This window comes from Nyctibius grandis, chromosome 1, assembly GCF_013368605.1.
Source record: "Nyctibius grandis isolate bNycGra1 chromosome 1, bNycGra1.pri, whole genome shotgun sequence".
NCBI lineage: Eukaryota > Metazoa > Chordata > Aves > Nyctibiiformes > Nyctibiidae > Nyctibius > Nyctibius grandis.
This window is the reverse complement of record NC_090658.1, coordinates 1,744,546-1,764,337: the sequence shown is the minus strand read 5'-3', so window position 1 is coordinate 1,764,337 and position 19,792 is coordinate 1,744,546. Positions and strand designations below refer to the sequence as shown.

At 42.7% G+C, this 19,792-nt stretch overlaps 1 protein-coding gene across 4 annotated transcripts in view; it reads left to right on the top strand.

Moving 5' to 3' along the window:
- Positions 1-19,792, top strand: part of RTN4 (reticulon 4) — a 41,499-nt gene that overhangs the window by 10,522 nt on the left and 11,185 nt on the right. The window contains exons 2-3 of one of the 4 annotated variants that reach the window (XM_068416109.1): positions 3,766-3,822; positions 4,659-7,112. The exons of 1 other annotated variant lie outside the window; for it this stretch is intronic. In XM_068416109.1, the coding sequence (XP_068272210.1) occupies positions 3,766-3,822; positions 4,659-7,112 (2,511 nt within the window). Of the gene's footprint in view, positions 1-3,765; positions 3,823-4,658; positions 7,113-12,990; positions 13,159-16,938; positions 17,083-19,792 lie in introns of those variants that run through there. 2 more of the 4 variants (XM_068416093.1, XM_068416102.1) reach the window with 2 other exon arrangements.

Sequence of the window (19,792 nt, the reverse complement as noted above, 5' to 3'; positions counted from 1 at the left end):
ACCTGCCTTACCACAGCCCTGCTGCTGGAAAGGAGTCACATGTGTGAGCAGATGGAAGGGTGCATCAGTTACCAAAATCCAGTGATGAGGGATAGAAGACGCTCTTGCTGAGTTCTTATTTTCTGTGACTAGACTTAAGTCCTCTGCTTTCTGTTGGCAAGTATGTTCTGGGGGGGGAAACAAAAAGGCAGTTCTTTCATAAATTGCTTTTATTGGAATTGTCAGTTTACTACTTTTTCATTTTAAACATTCTTCTCTTTTTCTCTGGAAGTCTTTGCAGCTAACTTTACTTTCTCAGTTGTTTGGGAAATCTCTCCATTATTTCTCTGCTTTTTATCCAAAACTTTGATACTAAATTTCAAGTTTTATGTTGGTAATACCAGTATCTTGTAACAACACCAGTTAGTGGGCAATCAGCAAAAATTAAAATGAGAGTTTAAAATGACACCTCTTTGTCATGTTGGTGTCAGGTTTTTTATTTGTAAACAAAACTGAAATCTGTTTCTTGTTGGCAGAGCTTATGTTTTAGCTGAAACCATAATACAAAGTTTTAAAGTAAGACAGTTCATGCTAACAAAAGGAGAAGCTAACTGATACAAAGTTAATGCCATTCACAAATAGGAGATCTGTCTTTCTCTGAACTGTGATGCTGAAGGTGGGTTACTAACCTGCACTATTATGGATTTTTTGGCAGATAAAATTTGGAGTAAAGACTGTTTTCTCCTGGAGATTTAGTGTTCATTTCAAGGTCTCATTCTTCTATATTTCATGAAACAAACTCTGCCTTCTCATGGAAACAGTAATCGAGCAGTTCATCTTACTGAATTAGGTTTTTTGTTATGATTTGTAAAAGCTGAAGACTACTTAGATTGTCTTTGTATCTTTGGGTGGAGCTTCGCTGTAGTGAAGGCCCACTTTGTAGGTCAAGATAGGAGTATTGAGTATGCACCTTTACTTGCAAATAACCTTACTTAGAGCTTGATACATTCTGAAATCTTTTTACTTGATTTAGTAGCAGTGTACTACTACTTTGTTTCAATCACCTCGTTTCTGCCATTGATCTACAAACGGGAAAAGCCCCCCTCAGTGATCTGGCCTGCTCACGCTTTTACAAACGAAGTTACTCCACTAAACATAGTTACAAAAACTTACTCCATTTGTTGTCAGCTGTTAGCAGTGTTACCTCTTGAGCAATGGGTGGGAAGAGGCAGCTGGTTCTCCAGAGTGCTCTGCAAGTGTTGCCTGAAGTGGCTTGTCATTCGAGTTACAATCTGTAGAGAATGGTTGGCTCAGTTAGCAACCATGCTGAAGTGGGAGTTGTAGAGGTCCTACTCTGTTCTCCTGGAGGTGTTATACAGGGCCCAGACCAGGAAAAAGCCCTTCTATCTTCTTCCTTTCAGCAGGAAAAATGCTATTCTGATGTGGGTGGAGGGAAAGTGGGTGGTTCTCCTTGGCTGGTTAGGAAATACTGCTTTTATATAACCACTTTTCACACTCCAGCTATGTGTGGAAAATAAAGTTTGGGTGTGGGCATAATATCCTTCCATTAAGAGAACCTGGGAATTCAGTGACTGGCACAGCTATTGTGTATTTCTGTGTTGAGTAAATGGAGGCCAAACCTGAGAAGGAGTTTCTGCGTTGTTCACGCTCCTCAGACCAGTGTTCCTCACCAGAAACTAAAGCCTCTCTATCTGGAGTTGGGAAGTATTAAAAAGATTTTAAGTCTAGAATTTTTGGTAGAGATTGCAGCTGGTCTTTGGACGCTAAATGTACTGCACCTTGGTGCAAACCTTAACGCTTGCTGGGCTAAAATCTGAAGCTCGGCAGTAGCCCTTGACATAGCAGGCACCCTGGAAACTGAAGAACCTCTGATGTTGCTGCGGTTCTGTGACTTAGTGTCACATATTGATCCGTTGTCCTCCAGTGTGGTTTCTGTCCTTAAAAGCTTTTGCCACCACTGAACTGTAACACTGTTTTAATGTGGTCTAAATTTGGAATTGAGGTTTCTCTCTGTGTGGTCCTTAATAGGAAAACGTAATTTCTAGAAAACTGAACAGAAATCCCTTTGGCCCAGCGGGCGTTGAGGAAGCTTCTAAATACAGAGTCCTACACTCCAACTTTATTACTCTGTTTCCTTATATCTTGCCATATTTTGTGGATTATAAACATCACTTGAAGATAACAATGTTCTGTGAAACAAAACCAACCGACTGTATATTGTGACAGGAAATGTAGGTTGTGAGGAGACTTGATTTTTGGGAAACTGCTGGTGGGATTAACTTGAGTAAGTCAGGTCAGGAGTATCCTGAAGGGGCATTGCTTTTTCTGAAAGTCGTGGTTCAGTGCCAAAACAAAAATGACCTTAATGCCTTGCTTTACTGGATTATTATGCATGTGCTGCTGTGTCTACCCAGTGTTTCTCACTTTTTTGCCTTTCATCTTTTAAAATCAATTGCTTCGATTTTTATTTGCTTTTAATTAAAAAAAAAAAAGTTCTTTTTCACTACTCGATTTTTGTCCAGGCAAATAGCAAAACTAAAGATTGTTGATGTCTGTACTGGAAATTCAAAATCTAATTGAAATGCCTTAATATAATTTTGCACTCTGCTAATACAATTGATGTAAATTGCAAATACTCTTAACAGCCTTAATTTGAAAACTTTATGCACTTTTCAGAATGAAATACATTTACCTAAATGTTACTATTTTTACATTAACATAATGCCAACAGGCCACGATGGACCTGGAAAAATACTGCTGCTGAGACAGAAATCCAGAGGAGGACTGGTTTTGGTTTGCCTGGTTCCTAGTGATGGCTGGTATTGCTGCTTCTAGACTGGTTTTTCATTAAATGCTTCATGCAGCTTAGTAAAATGTCATAGTTGTATGCTTTTATTTCAGATAACGTGCAATATGAAACTCTGGGATTGGCTGGCTTCTCACCATCGTGTGTTTGTGAAGGAGGATGACTTAGTTGAGGAGAAGCGTGTCCTTCCTTGTATTTGCTTAGTTCTTTGAATGGAAATTGGAGAGCTGGGTTTGTCTTGTGAAATACTAGAGTTAAAACAAATTCAGCAAAGCAAAATGTGCTCCTTGGATCATGCCAAAGGCAGCTTTGAAAATAATGCCTTCATTTAGAAGCTTGTCTCCATTATAAGACAGCAAAAATAGTAAAGACATAAACACAAAGCAAATAGTACAGTCATACAGAAGTGACTGTTACCAGTTTGATCACTGTCAGTGTGCCTGATCAGTGCTCTGTTTGTGGGGAGAGTCAAAGCTTACTTTAGTCATTTTAACTTCTCACAGTTTTGGGGGGAGTCTCCTTATCACTGCTGTGCCCACACAAGTTAGTCAGCGTTAGGAGACCCTCTGACGAAGTGAGTTGATTAAGGACGGTGTGTTGGTGACAGTGGCAGGCATTTTTTCTGGTGCTAGAGATGCTGTAGCTGCTCAGTAGTGTGGGAGTTTGGAGAATGGAAATAAAGGGTGTAGCTACTGTGGTGTATCTTATCCGACGATTGGTCCCTGGCTTGGAGGGTGGAGGAGATCCCTCAGTTGGCCTCAGTAAAGATCCTGTTGTAAATGGAGAATCTGAGCATTGCATCACCCAAATTACCCGCTAGTATCTAGTTCTGTGGTTCTCTGTGGGTGTAGATGTTGGCTGTGGATCTGTTTGATTTGCTGGGAACTGACTACTTGGGTGCTTTCTCCCCTCTTCAACCTAGCCTTTATTTCTGCTGAGGTTATTTGTTTGTTTTTCAGATGAGACCCTTTTTGCTCTTCCTGCTACATCTGCGCCTCTGATGCACTCCTCTGCAGGCAAGTTCTTTCTGCTCACCTTTGTCTGAATACATCCTGCATTTCTCATCTGATCTCATTAACTCTTTCCAATTAGTCTGCCTTTACTGAAAGCCAACATGGGTCCAAGAATAGCCTCTATCACATTTTTCAGTTTTGACTTTTCAGTTGACCTGTTCAAGATTTTAATGTGCATTCATTTCTTTACATGGTAAACTGTTCTGTAAACAAGCTACAGCCATCTGTGAATTCTTGGACCCTTGGTGTAGGAGAGAAGCTGATACTATTAACAGGTTAACACATCAAAGCATAGTTGCTTTACTGATTTAGCAGAAAGATTTAATCCATAGTAACTTTCTGCAGTATTTTATGTAAGTAAAAATTTGCACCTGTAGTATTTATTTAGTGTGTTTTACCTACACTGTCCACCAAATTCCCATTAAAAAGAGTCAAAAAAAGCCATCTTACTGGCATGCACGTTTGTGCGTATGTTTATGCACGAGCATACACACGTACCCTCTGTGTCTCCCCTTGCCACCCCCCCTCCCTCTCTCACTTTGTAAATATTGCCTGCTGTACTTGGATGCTCTGTACTTGTCTGCCATCTTCAGCTTTACTGTGATCCTTGTGCTGCGTAGAGTTGCTGCTTCTCTAGCCTTTTGCGTAGTTCTCTGCTAGAAGAGGTGAAGTAGAATAGCATCCTTTAACTGATCCTTTGTTTTCATGGCTAATAGTATTTCTGATAGAACTTGGAAGAACCTCTTAATAACTAACATCATGTGAACCTGTCATGAAAGTTTGCATTGACTTTAAGAGCACTTGCATTCTCTAACTTTCCTTTCTGTCCACGGTCACAGAAAAAGTTATGGACTTGCAGGAGCAGCCAGGTAGCACTAAGGCGCTTGGTCAAGAGGATCTTACTGCAGTCCTGCTTGATACTGCTCCTTCTCTTCCCTCCTCCTCTCCTATCTCAGCTGATCCCTTTAAAGAGCACTCAGCCTTTGATACGCTCTCAGATGGATTACCTGCAAGAGGCATTTACAAAGAAAGCGCAAGTGAAGTTGATAAAGAATCTATGGAAAAAGCAAGAAATCCATTTCTTGCAGAGGGAAATGAAAAAGACATTTCCGAGACGAAATACTCTGAACCCCCATTTGCTAAAGCAGAAGCAGCCATTTTATCTCAACCTAAAGAAGAAACACAGCTAGAGGGCCCTAAAGAATTACCTAATCTGGAGAAAATGCCTGCACAGCAGCTGAAAATGTCTCCAGAAACTCCTGAAGATTTGTTTGATAAAACCGAGGAAGATCTCTTTTATAACAAAGACAAGTACGGAGGTGGTGATCATGGTGAAAAAGGGGCACTGAAAGAAGACCCTCTTAGGAGGGAAGAATATGCAGACTTCAAACCATTCGAGCCAATCTGGGAACTGAAAGGTGCTAGTCACAGACTGGGCAGCATGAGAGAGGATGTTGGAAGTAAGATAGATGCCAAACTAGAAGGTGGTTTATATGAGAAACATGGTGTAGATGAGCTGAATGTGCAGAAGGATTACGAAAGAGAGAGCGAAGGCAGCACTGAAGATCGCTCTTTCCCGAGTACCCCAGAAGCTGTAAAAGAACCTTCGCAGACTTACATCACTTGTACTAAGTTGGAATCCTCCGTAAGTCCTGATGGTAACAAAGTCAAGTCTCTTTCTCCACTAGAGGAAGGCACTTCAGAAAATAGAACCGATGATGAGAAAAAAATTGCAGAAATGAAAGCTCAGACAAGCACAGAACAAGGTGATTTTGGCACTGGAGCAGCTGGCAAGCAGGAAGGCCGGGAAGCTGACTCTGCTAAACCAGAGAGTGTATCAACAGTGCCATCTGACACTGCAGCAAACATGCCTGAAGGTCTTACTCCTGATCTAGTGCAAGAAGCATACGAAAGTGAAATGCATGATGCGGCATGTACAAAACTTGCTTATGAAACAAAGATTGATTTAGTTCAAACCTCCGAGTCGGTACAAGAGGCTCTGAAACCTGTGACACAGCTCTGCCCCTCGTTTGAAGGGTCGGAAGCTGCTCCATCACCAATACTGCCAGATATTGTTATGGAAGCCCCACTGAGCACTGGGACTGCTGGTGCAGAAACATCTGCAGTGCAGCTCGAAGGTTCCCCATTAAAAACATTTATTCCTACGACTAATTACGAAAATGTAAAAAAAGAAGAGACTGAAAAACCTCCCTTATACCAAGAGGCAGTGAGTGTACCACTGACACAGGCCCAAGAAGCTAAAGAGGCATTAGCATTTAAAAAACCTGATCGTGAGGGTAGCGCCAGTCCTGAAGACCTAGAGACTCCATATATATCTATTGCATGTGACTTAATTAAGGGAACAAAGGTCTCTGGTGAATCTGCTTCTCCATCCTTTACAGATTATTCAAAGACACCGATAACAGAACGCATTTCTCGGGATGTGCCCGAACACAAGGAACTTGTTGAAAAACTGTCTCTGCAGCTCGGAAAATCCGACTTGTATAATAGCCAGGTGATCCCTGACTTTACTGAGAAAGTGAGCGAAGATCCATCTCTCATCTTAAAAAGTAAATCAACTGAGAATATTGTAACTGATGCTGAACGTGAGGAACGACTGGTGGATTCAGTATCTGCCACGGGCAAGCCTTACCTGGAGTCTTTCCAACCTGAACTGGACTCTTCCAAAATTGTTGCCGCTCTGCCGTCTGAGCCAACACCTACAAAAATAGCCAAGGCAGAGAAGATTCCTCTTCAAATGGAGGAGCTGAATGCTGTGGCTTATTCAGCTGATGTATCTGTTGCTATGGAACCAAAACCGGGAGACAACAAAGCGCTCTCACCCATGGATTCTTCCCCGATCCCACTGGAAGAAGACTTTGTGATGTTAGCTCATCCTAAAACTGCTCCTGAGTTTGTGGCAGAAGCCACTGACAGAGAGGGAATGCACAAAGATGGAAGTGAAGAGATCAGTAAGGTGATCAAAGGTGAGAAGAGGCAGTTGCCTGGCCCAGAGCTACCCTGTGATCTGTCCGTAAAGAACGTAGAAGGAAAAGCTGAGGAAGATACTAATGCCTTGAAAAAGTCCTTGGAGGCTGTGGACAGAGAAGTGCCTGAAGTATCCACGATGCCCTTACTGGCCGCAGATACCCCACCTTTATCTGCTGAAAAAGAGATAGTCAGTGTAGTAAAACCAGAAGCTTTTGCGAAAGAGGCTGAGCGAGAAGCTGCTTCTCTTAAAGAAAAGGGAAAAACTACTGCTATGTTTTCAGCAAAGCTGAATAAATCTTCAGGTAATCTGTGTATGCTGTCTTGCAGTTCGCTAATCTGCATAATTCTTTAGCTAAACTTAAGCATGTCGTGACTTATTCCTTTTAAGTCACTTTCTGTAAACTTCTCTGTGTAGGCTGAGGGTAACAGAAAATGTTAGTGCTTGCACTTTGACCTTTTTCATATTCTGTTTGTTTTAGTACTTTTTTTTCTGTTTATCAGGGATGGACTCACTGTCTCCAGTTTTCTCCTTCAGTTCTGCTGCTGGTGATCAATAAGTCACTACTCACTGCAAGCTCTTCTGTGGTTGTCTCCAGGCTGGGCATTAGGTGGCCTTCTAAACTTGCTCTTAATACGTGATAGCAAGCCAACAATGGTGTTTGTCTGCTGTGCATACATAATGTGAAGAGGCATTTCTTTCTTTTCACACACAGTTCAGACATCAGACTTTGAAACTTAGGAAAATGCCCTTGCTGCTGCAGTGTGTACAACTTGTGTCTGGAATCCGGGAAAGACCCTGCGCATCTCCGCTCATGGGACGTGCAGCTTGCATTAGATCAAGGCCAGTGGTTTAAAATAAATAGTGCACATGAGGGAGCTTAGTGTTTGGGTTGCTAGGAAAGTGGCCATTAAGAAGTTGAATATCCTGCAAACATTAAAATTGGTTTATACACAGCGTAGATACTAATTTCCCTTTTTCTTTTCAGTGGGGCTTGCACTTCAGTGTAGTTAACTTTGGTTATATGTAGTTGAAGTAGCAGAAAGTTAAAGGAAGGATAAGACCATTCTCATGTTGCATTCTGTTCTCTAAACTAAATGCCTCTGGAGTTTCCAGCTCTTCTAGGCTAGAGGAGTACTTTGCTTTTTGATACTGCAACACTCTGCTGCTACTGAAGTCTTAATACCAGAAGCATTCCCGCTAAAAACAGCTACTGCAGAAAGCACAATGACTGTTCTAAATAGAAAACCAAATGTTAGTTTGACTCAGCAGTAGTATCCTTGTGCAGTAGCTGCAATCTACGGTTCGTAAGGTACTACATTCCTAATGTGTATGTTTTCTGCATCAAATGTAGTTTGGGAGGGAATAACAGGTGTACGTTAAGGGGAATGTCAGGGTGTTGGTGCAGTTGAAATAGGGTTTGGAAAATAAGGTAGAAGATGTAGTTTTTATGTTTAACTCTGCATGGTAGTTGCCATTCCTCCTGTCCCACCTCTTCTACACGTACAGGTAGGCAGAAAGGAGAGCGCTTCCCATTTCCCTTGCAATGAAATTTCAGTGATACCTGCACTGTTACAACACTGTGTTCTGTGAAGACTTTTCTCCTTGTGTTTAGGCTTCCAGTGTATAGTATTGTCTAGAGAGCAGCTGCTGTGTATCTTATACTTCATGTCAAGGGGTTAATTGTTTAGAGATCAGACTACTTTAAAAAAACCCCAAACATTCCACTTTGTATACTAGCTTTTTTGTTAGTCCTTTTAACAGGACGCCTTTGCAGAGGTGTCTTTAATCATTGCATGGATGAGCAGTCTGGGGTTGACAAATCACTGCCTTGGGAAGAAAGACTCTTGCTTCAGGTCTGACAAGAACACAGCTGCTGCTCTTCTGTCTATGGGAAACTGCTGGAGAAGCTGCACGTAAAACCATTTGCCATAGCAGGAGAGGAGAGAGTTGAATGGTCTCTTCATTCTCCCATCTCATGGCACAGCACTGGGCCCGGGCACGCCTCTGTCCAGCGTTGGTGTTAGTTGAGGGTAGGAGAGGGGCCAGGCACAGGCTGGGCTGGGGGTGTGGGACACTGGGGAACTGTCCACAGTCTTTTCGTCAGTGTTGTGCTCACTCTGTAAAGCAGGTGCAGTTTTATTTTTTGACCTGCTGTGTTGTTTGGGAAGAAAAATACATTTTTTTGCTTTACTCTGGAAGAACACTTTCTTAAAGCTAAATAGATCAGAATACTAACTCAAAAACATGGTCCATTTTTTTCTAGTTTGTTTTTTTCCCCACAATCTGTGCTGTTTACTTTTTTGCTCGCTTCTGCTGTATTCTAGAATACAGAACTGGACCTCTGAGACCTGCCCAAAGAATCTAATGACAAGCCATGAATAAAATCAGTTGTCTGCTTGTCTGCTTTTAATACCACACTACTTAAGCACAGTTTCAAAGTAGCATCAAGGAACTAACACACACTTGTCTTCCACACTCTCAGAAAGGAGGCATAATTCATCACAAGGCCAAGTAGTGGATCTGTGCATGTGTTTGGCCTTCTGAGTCTACCCTTATTTTGTGTTTTTTTTTTTTTTTGTCTTCCCATCAGTGAAACTGAAATAGATTTTACTGTGCCTCAAGACTTCTGGAAATCAGTTGGCATGATTGTATGATTGATGATACTTAAAACATTTATCTGAACTGCCTTAATCTTGCATTAAGTGCTCAAGAACCTTAATTTAACAGTGCTATTTTTTGAAAACTAACCTAAATGCCAACATACCTATGGGTACCTAAAAGTGTAACTTCCAACAGTCCCTGTGGACTGCAGGGAGCTAACAGAAACTAAAAGGGTTGCAGATTTTTTTTTTTTTTAGAACTCTACTCCTCCAATAAAGCAAATTTAAAGCTTTTAAGAGCCCTGTGGGTAGAACGGGGTTTGTTTAATGCTGCCTGGCAGACCCTTGGGTAACCTGTTTTATTTTGTAATGGTATGAGACCCCAGGGACCTTGTACTTCATAGCTGCACAGGTTTAAAAAACAGACAAATGAAAACAAAAAACCCCACCAAACAAAACAAATTCAGAACTGTAGTTAACTGTAGAGAAGCCCTTCTCCTTCTAAGGTGCTCCTATTTACTTCAGTTCCAACAGCAAATACCCCCCTGCAACACCAGCAATTCCTTCCTACTGTCTTGGATACAGTAATCTTTTTTTTCCCCTCTTCCATTTCTCAGTACATGCTGTATTTGACGTCCTAGCAGATAGTCCTGCTGCTTCACACTCACCAGACTTCAAAATAAATATTTCTGATCTCCATAAAAATCCTGCATATTAAGATGTGACTTCGGAGTGAGTGTTCCCTGCTTGTTCAGATGCTGCAGTCGGTGCTGGTGGGGTGCTGCACAGCAGGGTGCTGCAGCATGATGGGGGAGTCGTGGTGTAAGGTGTGCTCATAACAGAGGGCTTTGATGCCATCTAGTGTAACCGTAGCTCCAGTACACTGTGCCTAGGAGAGGATTGCATCCCCGGTTTGGAGAAGCTGAACTCTTGGTATCCGTAGAGTTGAAAGCTAAATATACATATTACATATCTTGGCTCTTCTGTTGTACCAACTTCCTTCACTGATAACCCCTTATTTACTTTTACCTGGAGATTCTTAATTCTCCCAAATAGGCCAGAAAACCATGCTTTCCATAAACCTTTTTTTGATCTGTGGAGCATGCAGGGTTTTATATTACTGAATTACAAAATCAAAGTATATCGTAGAAATCTAAACATCTGACTATCTAAACACCCTGAAATCTAAGCATCTGACTATGCCAGAAAGTTGTGTACCAAAATGTAACCACAGGGGCAGTTCAAAGCTCTCAGTATATTCATGTTGAGCATTACAATAATACTTGAGAATGGCGTTGAGATCTTTCCTATCAAGGCAGTCAGTTTCCCAGGACATCCTTGTTTCATGGTGGTGTTGAACATGAGGCTCTGTAGATAATTTCAGATTAAATCTTATGGGTTTACAGATCTCTTTACAGTTTTTATATATGCTCCAGGGTAATTTGTAATTGAATTACAGAAATGCAGCCCATTACTAATATCTTACATTTCCCAGATTTTCTTGAGGGGGCACATTCAAAGGCGAAGGCCAAGTGGGTAATGTGCTTTGAGAGGGTGGCTGAGGGGTAGTAATGATAAAGCTTTTCTTTTTACTCCCAAATCACGGGGGGCAGAAATACTTCCTGTGAATCTGTAACAGCAAACCAGGTCATTACAGTGACATGAAGCTTAAAAGAAGTCAGAAATGCTGCCATACACCAGCACTGTGCCCATTTGGGTCGTTTCTGTTAGTTTCCGTGTTTGTTGTTAGTTAAATAGAGCCATTCAGCAGAGGGGAAGGTTGGGTTTGGTTTGTTGTTTTTCAGTGTGGGAAAAATACCTTGGAATGCCTCTGGAGTTGCTTTCAGGAGCAGATCATTTGTAAAACGTAATTCAATGTAAAATCTCATTTTAATTTTATCTGATTGTATTCTTAGATTCTTTGGTTGTTCAGGTCGTCTTTTATGCTACCAGGTAAATAATAATAAACGGAGAGTTCTCTTCCAGGGAGGAGTAGGAGGAATTAGGAAAAAGAAACCAAAACCTTGAGTGACATTTTTCTGAAGGAAAGACCTAGACCTGCTGTGTTTCATTAGAGCTCTCATGTCACCCTTGTTGAGAGGCAAAGGCTGCTCTAGCTGAGGCCACTAACAGAGCGAGGCCTTTGGGCAGTTACTTGCAGAGTGGCAGAATTATGGAGAAAACGTTTGTGGTGAGTTTATCAGCTTTCCCAGAAGCAGAGATGGGCGGCCAGCACTGAATGAGGCTTCTTTGGGCGAGAGCAGAATTGGATAGTCAACCAAAATGCTCTCCTGTGGGAAGTCAGGAACACTCCTCAGTGCAAAAATGTCAGTCTACGTGCTCAGGGTGATTTAATGTCTGTAGCGAGTGCTTTTCGAAAGCATCAGGATTGTAACTAATTTAGAGGCAGTGCAGTCATCCACACAAATGTGGGGGAAAAAACACAGATTTTGGTGGCTTCCAGTTGATCTTAAGAATTTCAGCTCAAAGACAAGCAGATTTTCAGAAGCATTTTGTACTTTTATTGTATGCTGCAACTTTTCAAATTGTCTTGCACTATGATGTTTGAACATGCACTTCCCATTTCCCTCCTACAGTAGTTCTTTAGAAAGCGGTGTATCAAATTTTTAAGAGGTTTTGGAGCAATGCCAGGGGAGTTTTTAGCATTTTATTGTCAGCCCCAGATATTGAGACTCCAGACTAGAAGAGTAGTCGTATTTTTTTTGGCAGGGATGGAGCGCAGAGTGACAGCATCGTTCTCCCAGCTCTGCTCTTTCAGGTTTTGGGTTACTGGTTTATGCTGGTCTCATGTTTGTACAATACTTCCTGTATGTTACCTTCTATACGTTAGTAGTGTAAACTTTCAGGTTCTTGTTTTTATTTAAATGAAGGGAGCATTTAATTGTCAGGTCTGCAGCTGCCCACGTAGGGCGCTGATGTGGAATAAAAAAGGGAAGCTGTTCGGCGGTAGGAATTAGGTAGAGGGCGAGAGAACGGTTCTCAAAGCGCCGTTAAGACGAATAAATATGGCTGAGCAGTTCACGAGGACTAAAGATCCTAGCAAAAGGATCTGTGTTCTCATGAGCCTCCTGCTTTTGTTACAGGGACAGAAAGGGTCCTCTCTGTTTGCCTTCAAGCTTTTATTTTCAAGGGAGAAAAGATGTCTGTTAGTCTTCTAGAGAGACTTTAAAAAAAAAAGGGGAAGGCGTGTATCGAGGCGGTTTATAAACGCGTTGTGACCATTGTTTGCAAAGCAAGCTGGTCAGGGCTTGGCTGGTGACTGCTTTTAGCTCCAGCCCTCGGTGCAAAGCCGCTTAGGGCGGCTCAGCCTTTGCCAGCCTGCGCCGAGCCTCGCCGCGCTGGTGCTGCTCTGCGGGGCGAAGCCGGCTCCCTTGGTGGCACCGATTTCTTTCTCCTCCTCGCATCTCTTCCGCCGGTTCTGTTGGCGAGCGGTCGGAAGCAAATGGCCGCGGCAGTGGGGGATTGCGTGTTCGCCTGGGCGGCGGAGCGCTAGGGCTCGCACTGCGTCAGCCCTGCTCCACACCCCGCCGTCAGCTGACCGGCCTCCTGCAGCACCAGTGCAGCAGCAGACTGCAGACGCCGCGGGGAAGCCCATGGTTCCCGTCCTCGCCTGTAGATCCCTTCTCTTGCAGCTGTCCTCTTGGTATGCATAATTGATACTCACAGCTGGAGGGTAGATCGTGTGTGGAGAGATGGACAGTCAGCCGAGCAGTTGGAAGGATAAGGGTATTTGTTCTTTCACCTTCTTTCCTTTTTTATTTTTAAAGCTAACGATGCTGCGGGTTGTTTTTAGCAAATGCTGTTTGTAGCGTGTCTTTGATTGTGAGATGTATCTGAAGATGTAAGATCTATTCGTACTGTATGCAAAATTGTAAAAGCTGTAGGTTAAAACGGGTAAATATGAGCAATGCAGAAGAATGAATTATTTATGTAGGTGAAACAGCTTGTGTGACACTGCAGATCTCAGTCCTACGGAGCACGTTAAAGAACAGCTTGCTTTGGTATGCACTGCACAACTGCCAGCACAGGCTGAATTTAGTTGATGTTCCTTTGCAATTCCTAGATTATTAATTTAACAATACTACCCATTAACTCAAAAGAATGTAGTTTGGTAATTTTATGAGGAGAAATCGCCTGCAGACTACAGCAGGGTGGTGGGGTTTTTGTCTGTTTGGCATAGCGTGTTTGGAGCCTACCCTGAATAACGTTTGCTTTGGATTTTTCATAATTCTGTTGGATTCTAGGGTGAAACTGTGTCTGATTTTTCAGAATTTACAGCCATAATATCAGATTGTTTTAGGTAAATAAGTAGCTAACCTTAAATTAGTGTGGTTCTGACCTTTGTTCCTGTAACCACCAATGGGAGATCACCAGTGTAAATCTCTGTGGATCATTATATTATTTCTCAGTGTGTAAGAGTTTAAGCCTTATTTGAATATGTAATCTTCAAACTTTATCAACAAGACAAGCTTTAAAAAATTTTAATCATCTCTGAATACTTAAATTTAAAGGGCCCTGTCATGCTTGGTACTTGTGAAGTTTTCTTCTTTTTTTGTAAATGTTGTTCAAAATCTATGGTTTTTTCCACTTGGACAAAATTACCCGCTCTCTAGAATCCACAGAATGCTCTATCAGAACCTAAATATGTAGCAAAAAAATTTTCTAAAAATTCTAATCTTTCATTAAAGGGCTGTAAAATATAAGGAAAAAATACTCTGCAGTGTTTAGTAATATGTTCTTGACGTGTAACTAGTTTAAATGTTCAGCACTCCGTATGTCAGGCCTGAAATTTTTGGGGTTAAAAAAAAAAAAGGGGGGGGGTCAGAAGGGGGATAAAAAGATTTTGGTAAAAATTGAAAGGCGAGTTGCCTTTGGGTGTTGAGGCCCAGTTCTCAGGTTTCCTTTTACAGTGCTGTGAGCAGGGTTGGTGATGGTCTGTCTGTCCCTCACCGCAACTGAGAGCGGACATTTCCCAGCCTAGAATTTGAGGCCTTGAGAATAATGGAGTCTTTCTTGGCTTAAAAGTAATGAATTGCCAACTGTGGCACAGGAGGGTGCTTGGGGGGAATTAACCAGTGCAAGCCCTGCTCTTACAGCTGCGGGAGGCCAGGAATGCGGGGTCTGGGCACGTGGCTGCTTTGCAGCTTGTAACCCTGATGAGTGTGGAATGGAACTGGCCTCAAAGGAGCAAAGCAAACCTGAACCCGTCCTACGTGCAGATTTTGTGCTGGTATAACTGCTTCAAGCAGTTTTAAATTCCTCTTCCCCCCCCCCGCTTTGTTCTTACATAGTGGCACCCCCTGAGGTGGAGGAAGCTGGTTCAGTGCCTGTTTCTCCCTCCAAGGAAGTCCCTACTGCCTTGAGGTTTAATTATAATTTAACTAGTAGAGATAGAGCCTAATAGCAACTGGAAGCAGAGCAAGAAGTTTTTCTGGGGAAGCAGAAGAGTCTGGTTCCTCTCCTTTTGCAGCTGGTTTAGTGTGGTTTCTGATAGAATTTGTTTATAACGAGACGAAGATGCCTTGTTTCATGTGTTCTTCCTTCGTTAGGTCAAGCTCTGGTGGCAGGGAAAACGATGGGTAAAGTTCAGGGACTGATTACACTATTCATCTTGCCCCAAAATAAATATAGAAGCAAATATTGCAACATGCTGCTTTCCATGCTAAAAAATAACCTTAAAAAAAAATGATCAAATCTAAAACCAGAGGACGAGCCAAAAATATGGTTCATAGTTAGACTTCACAGCTAAAGCACTACTTTCTCATTAATATAATCCTAAACTTTGTTTTGGCATGCGTGTTTCTTGTGCTAAAGCCCTAGGAGTTGAGGAACCAGCACAGTGAAAGTGGTACAACCTGTGGTATTGCTTAGGACCTGTGGTATTGATCACCTAGGGAGGCAGGATGAAACAGGTTCACCCTGGGCATGGCATGACTTCTATTTTTAGCACTTTTAAAGACAGGCCTCCATGGAGGAATTGGTGCTAAAATGTAACATTTATTTAGTTACTTTTGAATTATCCCAATGAATTGTCAAGTTTTAATGGCTGGGTAATGCGAATGGTAGGATGAACACTACAGCTATACTCCCAGGCTATGCAAGGTTTTTTGTTATAATTAATGTGCTGAAAATCGATCTAAATTCTCACTCAGATTAGTTAAAACAGTGGAAAAGGTTGCATAGGCACGTGCAGCCCTTGAGCTTTTAAAATTTTCGTCGTGAGCCATCAGGGCTTTGGGATGGTTTTCCCAGTTCGTACATTGTGCAGACATGCACGGGTATATGATTTGAGTAGAAATGAAAGAAAAATACTGCTTTGGCTCATTAATAATTTTTAGACGGTATTTGCATTTCTGGGGGACAATCTGGTAGTGTCAGACTTGGTTTTCATTCTAGCATGTCCTCTGTGAAATCTGTATCACTTCTTCTGGCTAGGGATGCTGGGGCAGATGTGCAAAGCCTACAGCGTGTGTGATGCAGCCTTGTTTTCTGCCCTTTGGGACCCAGTGGGACAAGCCTGTGAGTCCCACTGGACGTGCTGCTCCTGTGCAACGTCTGTCCCGAGGACAGGGAGAGCTCTGTTGGCTGGAGTCGGCTCCACGTGCTTGGCACCACGTGCAGTCACGCAATAACCACCCAGTTTTACCAGCCTGGGATCGCTCTGTTGTTACTGACTTGGAACAAGGCAGTCAAGGAGCACGCTGACTTCCAACACATCTCATCAGGGTAAATGGAGGCTTGAATTTTGGGGCCCTGTCTGCAGCTGCTCCTGCTTAGGTTGTCAACTGTGATTTTTAAATGGTCATTCTGATGTAGGAAATCTTGCAGATGTCCAGCCCCAGTCTGCTGGTGGTGGTTGTGCTTGGCAGGCTTTGATCACTTGGGGGGTTGGTGGCTTCTCCTTGGCCTTGGGCTGTCCCCAGCTGGGGCTGCCCCACACTGGGCTTGAGTGGGCTTTGGAGGCAAACCGCAGGGTCAGATCTTGCCTCCTCAATACTCTGCAGGAAGGATCGGTGGAAATCATGTGTAAACATCAAGTTTATTTAGTGTCACTGGAAAACGCCTCTCTAAACAGGGATTAACAGCAATTTGTGGTCGTGTACTGGTTTGTGCTGGTCTAGAGTTAGTTTTCTTCATCGCAGCTGGTGCGGTGCTGTGGTGACAGTTGTCACCGTGTCTTCAGAGGCACGTGAAAGCTGCCCATTCTGAATACTTGTGTTACGTTTCTGTGTCGGTACAACACTGGCTGTTCTTAAATTGATCCAGAAAAGGCTCTCGCTTGTGCTTCTGAACTGGTATTGGATATAAAGAATCTGAGTTTACCTTTCAGGCCACAGCGAGGTTCCAGCGTAGCAGCTGTTGTTCACACAGCGCCTGTAAATCGTACCCTGTTTGCGTTATTTTTGCCCTCCCTCCCCTCACACAACCAGCCTTTCTTCGGCGCTGACTCCCCGTTTCTGTTGGCTTGGCCAGCGAGCAGTTGTCCGTTGTGCCGGGCGCCCCCCGCTCCGCAGCTGCGCGGCGGCGGCGGGCGGTTACGTCGGGACGTGCCGAGCTCCCGACGGCGGGCAGGAAGAGGAAGGGCTCGGCGCAGTCAGCTGTGCGAGGGCTGGCTGCATGCAGGCACACTCAAGATGGATGCCAAAATGGGTTAGTCCCTTTTTCTCTTGGTTTTCTTTGATAGACGTGAATTAAACTCGCTTGTAGATCCTCCAGGCTTTTAATTTCTCTCTCTTAAACCCCAGAGGGTTACTTGGTTCAGGGTTGTTTTTTAAAAGAGGATTATCACGTTAAATATATTAAACCACTTGTTTATGTCATCAAAAAAACAATATGAATTGTTCAGTTTTCAGTTAAACGTGCATGAAAGAAAAAAAGACTTCCAAAATAAAAAATATCCAGTGCTAAACCTCTCACGGCACTTGCTTTAAAAGCAAAATGTAATTGGATGAGTTCTGCATGTAAGGCACGGATGCTAGCAGGACTATTTTTAGACGTGCCAAGTGACAGTTCGTGCTTACCAAATGTAGGCAGCTGTTCGTGCTTCGGAATAGGCCGGGAATACTCGCGTTAAATGCGTGAGATTGTAGTTCATATTGTACAAAATAAAGCTTAAAACGGTTTCCAGGAGGAAAGGTACTGCTTGGCAGGGCTGTTCCTGAGAATTGGTTGGGGTTTTTTGGTTTTCTGTTTGTTTTTTTTTAATCTGCTGTGAGTATCTTGTGTGTAATTTAGAGCCAGAAAGCTGCCTCTAGTAATGCTTTTAATCTTTTGCTTTAGAAGGAAATGCAAATGCCTGTTTCTGATCAGTTGGAGGCTAGAAATCAATTTCATCATGTATTCTCTCGGACTGAAAATTACAAACGAGTTTTTCAGTGACTTCCAAGGCTGAATTTTCCTTTGAGGAATTTACAATGAAACCAGATACATGTGGCGTTAAGCTGAGGCTCCTTTGGTAGTTCTCCAAACGGAGACAGTGAGGAAAACTGCTTCGTGTGCAGCCTAACTCTGCTCTGGGAGGTCCTGGCTTGGGGATTTTCTTATTGATTGCTGGGAACAAAAGACTTGAGGGTGGGTTGCTAGAGGCCGTTTGTGGTGTGCTTTAATAATTGCAGCAATTTACCTTTCTTTCTTGTATTTTGAGAACTGTCACCCAGATGAATTACTGTCCTTCTGTTCCCTGTAACTGGGTTCAGATATAAGGTGTTACTGCTTGTAATCAGGGATTTCCTAGGGAGCAGCAAACCCGCTGTCAGCGGAGGCTCTTTAAACCTGTGTGGCAGAGGAGGGAGTATCTGGTGTGCAGAGCGAATGTGAAAGGAGAGGAGATGGGCTCATGCTTAGTGTGTCACATGATACGGGAGCAGCACCCAAATTTGAATGGAGGGATGCTCAAATTGCAGCATTTAAAAATAAATATAGTGTTTGAAGCAAATACTCAGAAAGAAATGAGTTTTTTCAAAGATTTCTCGCATGATTTAGGAGCACAAAATCCACCACCTTTTTTTTGGCAAGCCTGTGTTTCGAAATCTCACCCAGGTGTGAATGGATACTGGCAGCTCAATTTAGGTTTCCAGTTTGCAACGATTTTTAGGTCAAGCTCACAATTCCTTTTACACCTTACATTAGCAAGTTAACATGTACAGCAGCACGAATAGATGCTTTTGTGCTTAGGAGCAGAGCCAAAGAAACCAAAGAAAATGTTAAATTTCGGGGTTATAGCTGATACAAAAGGAATTCTATGATGACTTGATTATTTTTTGTTTGTATGATTTTTAGAAATATTAAAAGTTGTCTTGCTTAGAGCTTCATTTGTTCGACAGGGAAGACAGAAGTGCAGCTTTGTGCCATGAAGAGACCCAGCGGAATAAGAGGTCGCCAGGGTGCGCGGGCAGGCTGGGCTGCAGTCCGACGAGGACTTGAGATGGGAGCAGGAGCGTCACCTCCTTGGGTTGGCTGCTCTATCTCTCACCCCATATGTTTGTGGAGTCACATGGTGGACCACATCCAGCAGCTGATCTGGCTGGCTGCTTCGGGTTTAGTTTATTTTTTTTGGTGCCATAGTTGTCGGCGTCAAACCGAGCTGGTTCTGAGTGTGGCCGTGCAGAGCAAGGGAGAGGGAGCGAGTGGTGGTGGAGCGCTGAGGCTGTTTATTTCCCAGCAGTTTTGGTTTATGACAAATTCAAGGTGTTCGTGCAACTATAACCTGGTTCTGCCTGGAGAACTTCAGGAAATTTCTACTGAAACGTGAATTAAATATTTCGATAAAATATTTTGCATTTTGCAAATGGCACTTTAAGTTTCTGACCAGGTTCTCATCTTTCCAGTGCCTGCTGCTCAGTATTTCCCCACGGAAATAATTAGGAAAGGACTTCAGCTTCTGAAACACTGAAATTGCACCATAGACCCAGTGGCATTTTCATGTTGTAGCTACAAAGGGATTTTGCAGACTTCACCCTACAGAGGCTACTAAGTATTAATAAATGCGTTACCACGTTTCCATCCTGTAAGAAATAATATCAAATTTTATTTTTTCGTTTTCTCTTACAATCATTCAGAGTAAGAATCTCTTCTGAAATGCGATATGCGATTTTGCAATTAACCTTAATGACGTTTAGGATGAGATAGGATTGCTAAGCTTGTGTTGCAATAACTTTTGTGTAATTTATCTTGGGTTCTGTATCTAATAACTCTTACATTATCGCTATTAACAAGCGGTTTTGATGCAGAAGCGTAATACTGTGTTCTCTCCTGAGGGTCACTTAAGGAAAAAATTAACAAATGAGGTATTTTGCATTGTAGCACAGCAGATTTAGCCTGGCTTGAAATTTCAGTGTGATTATTCCCTCTTGATGGCTCA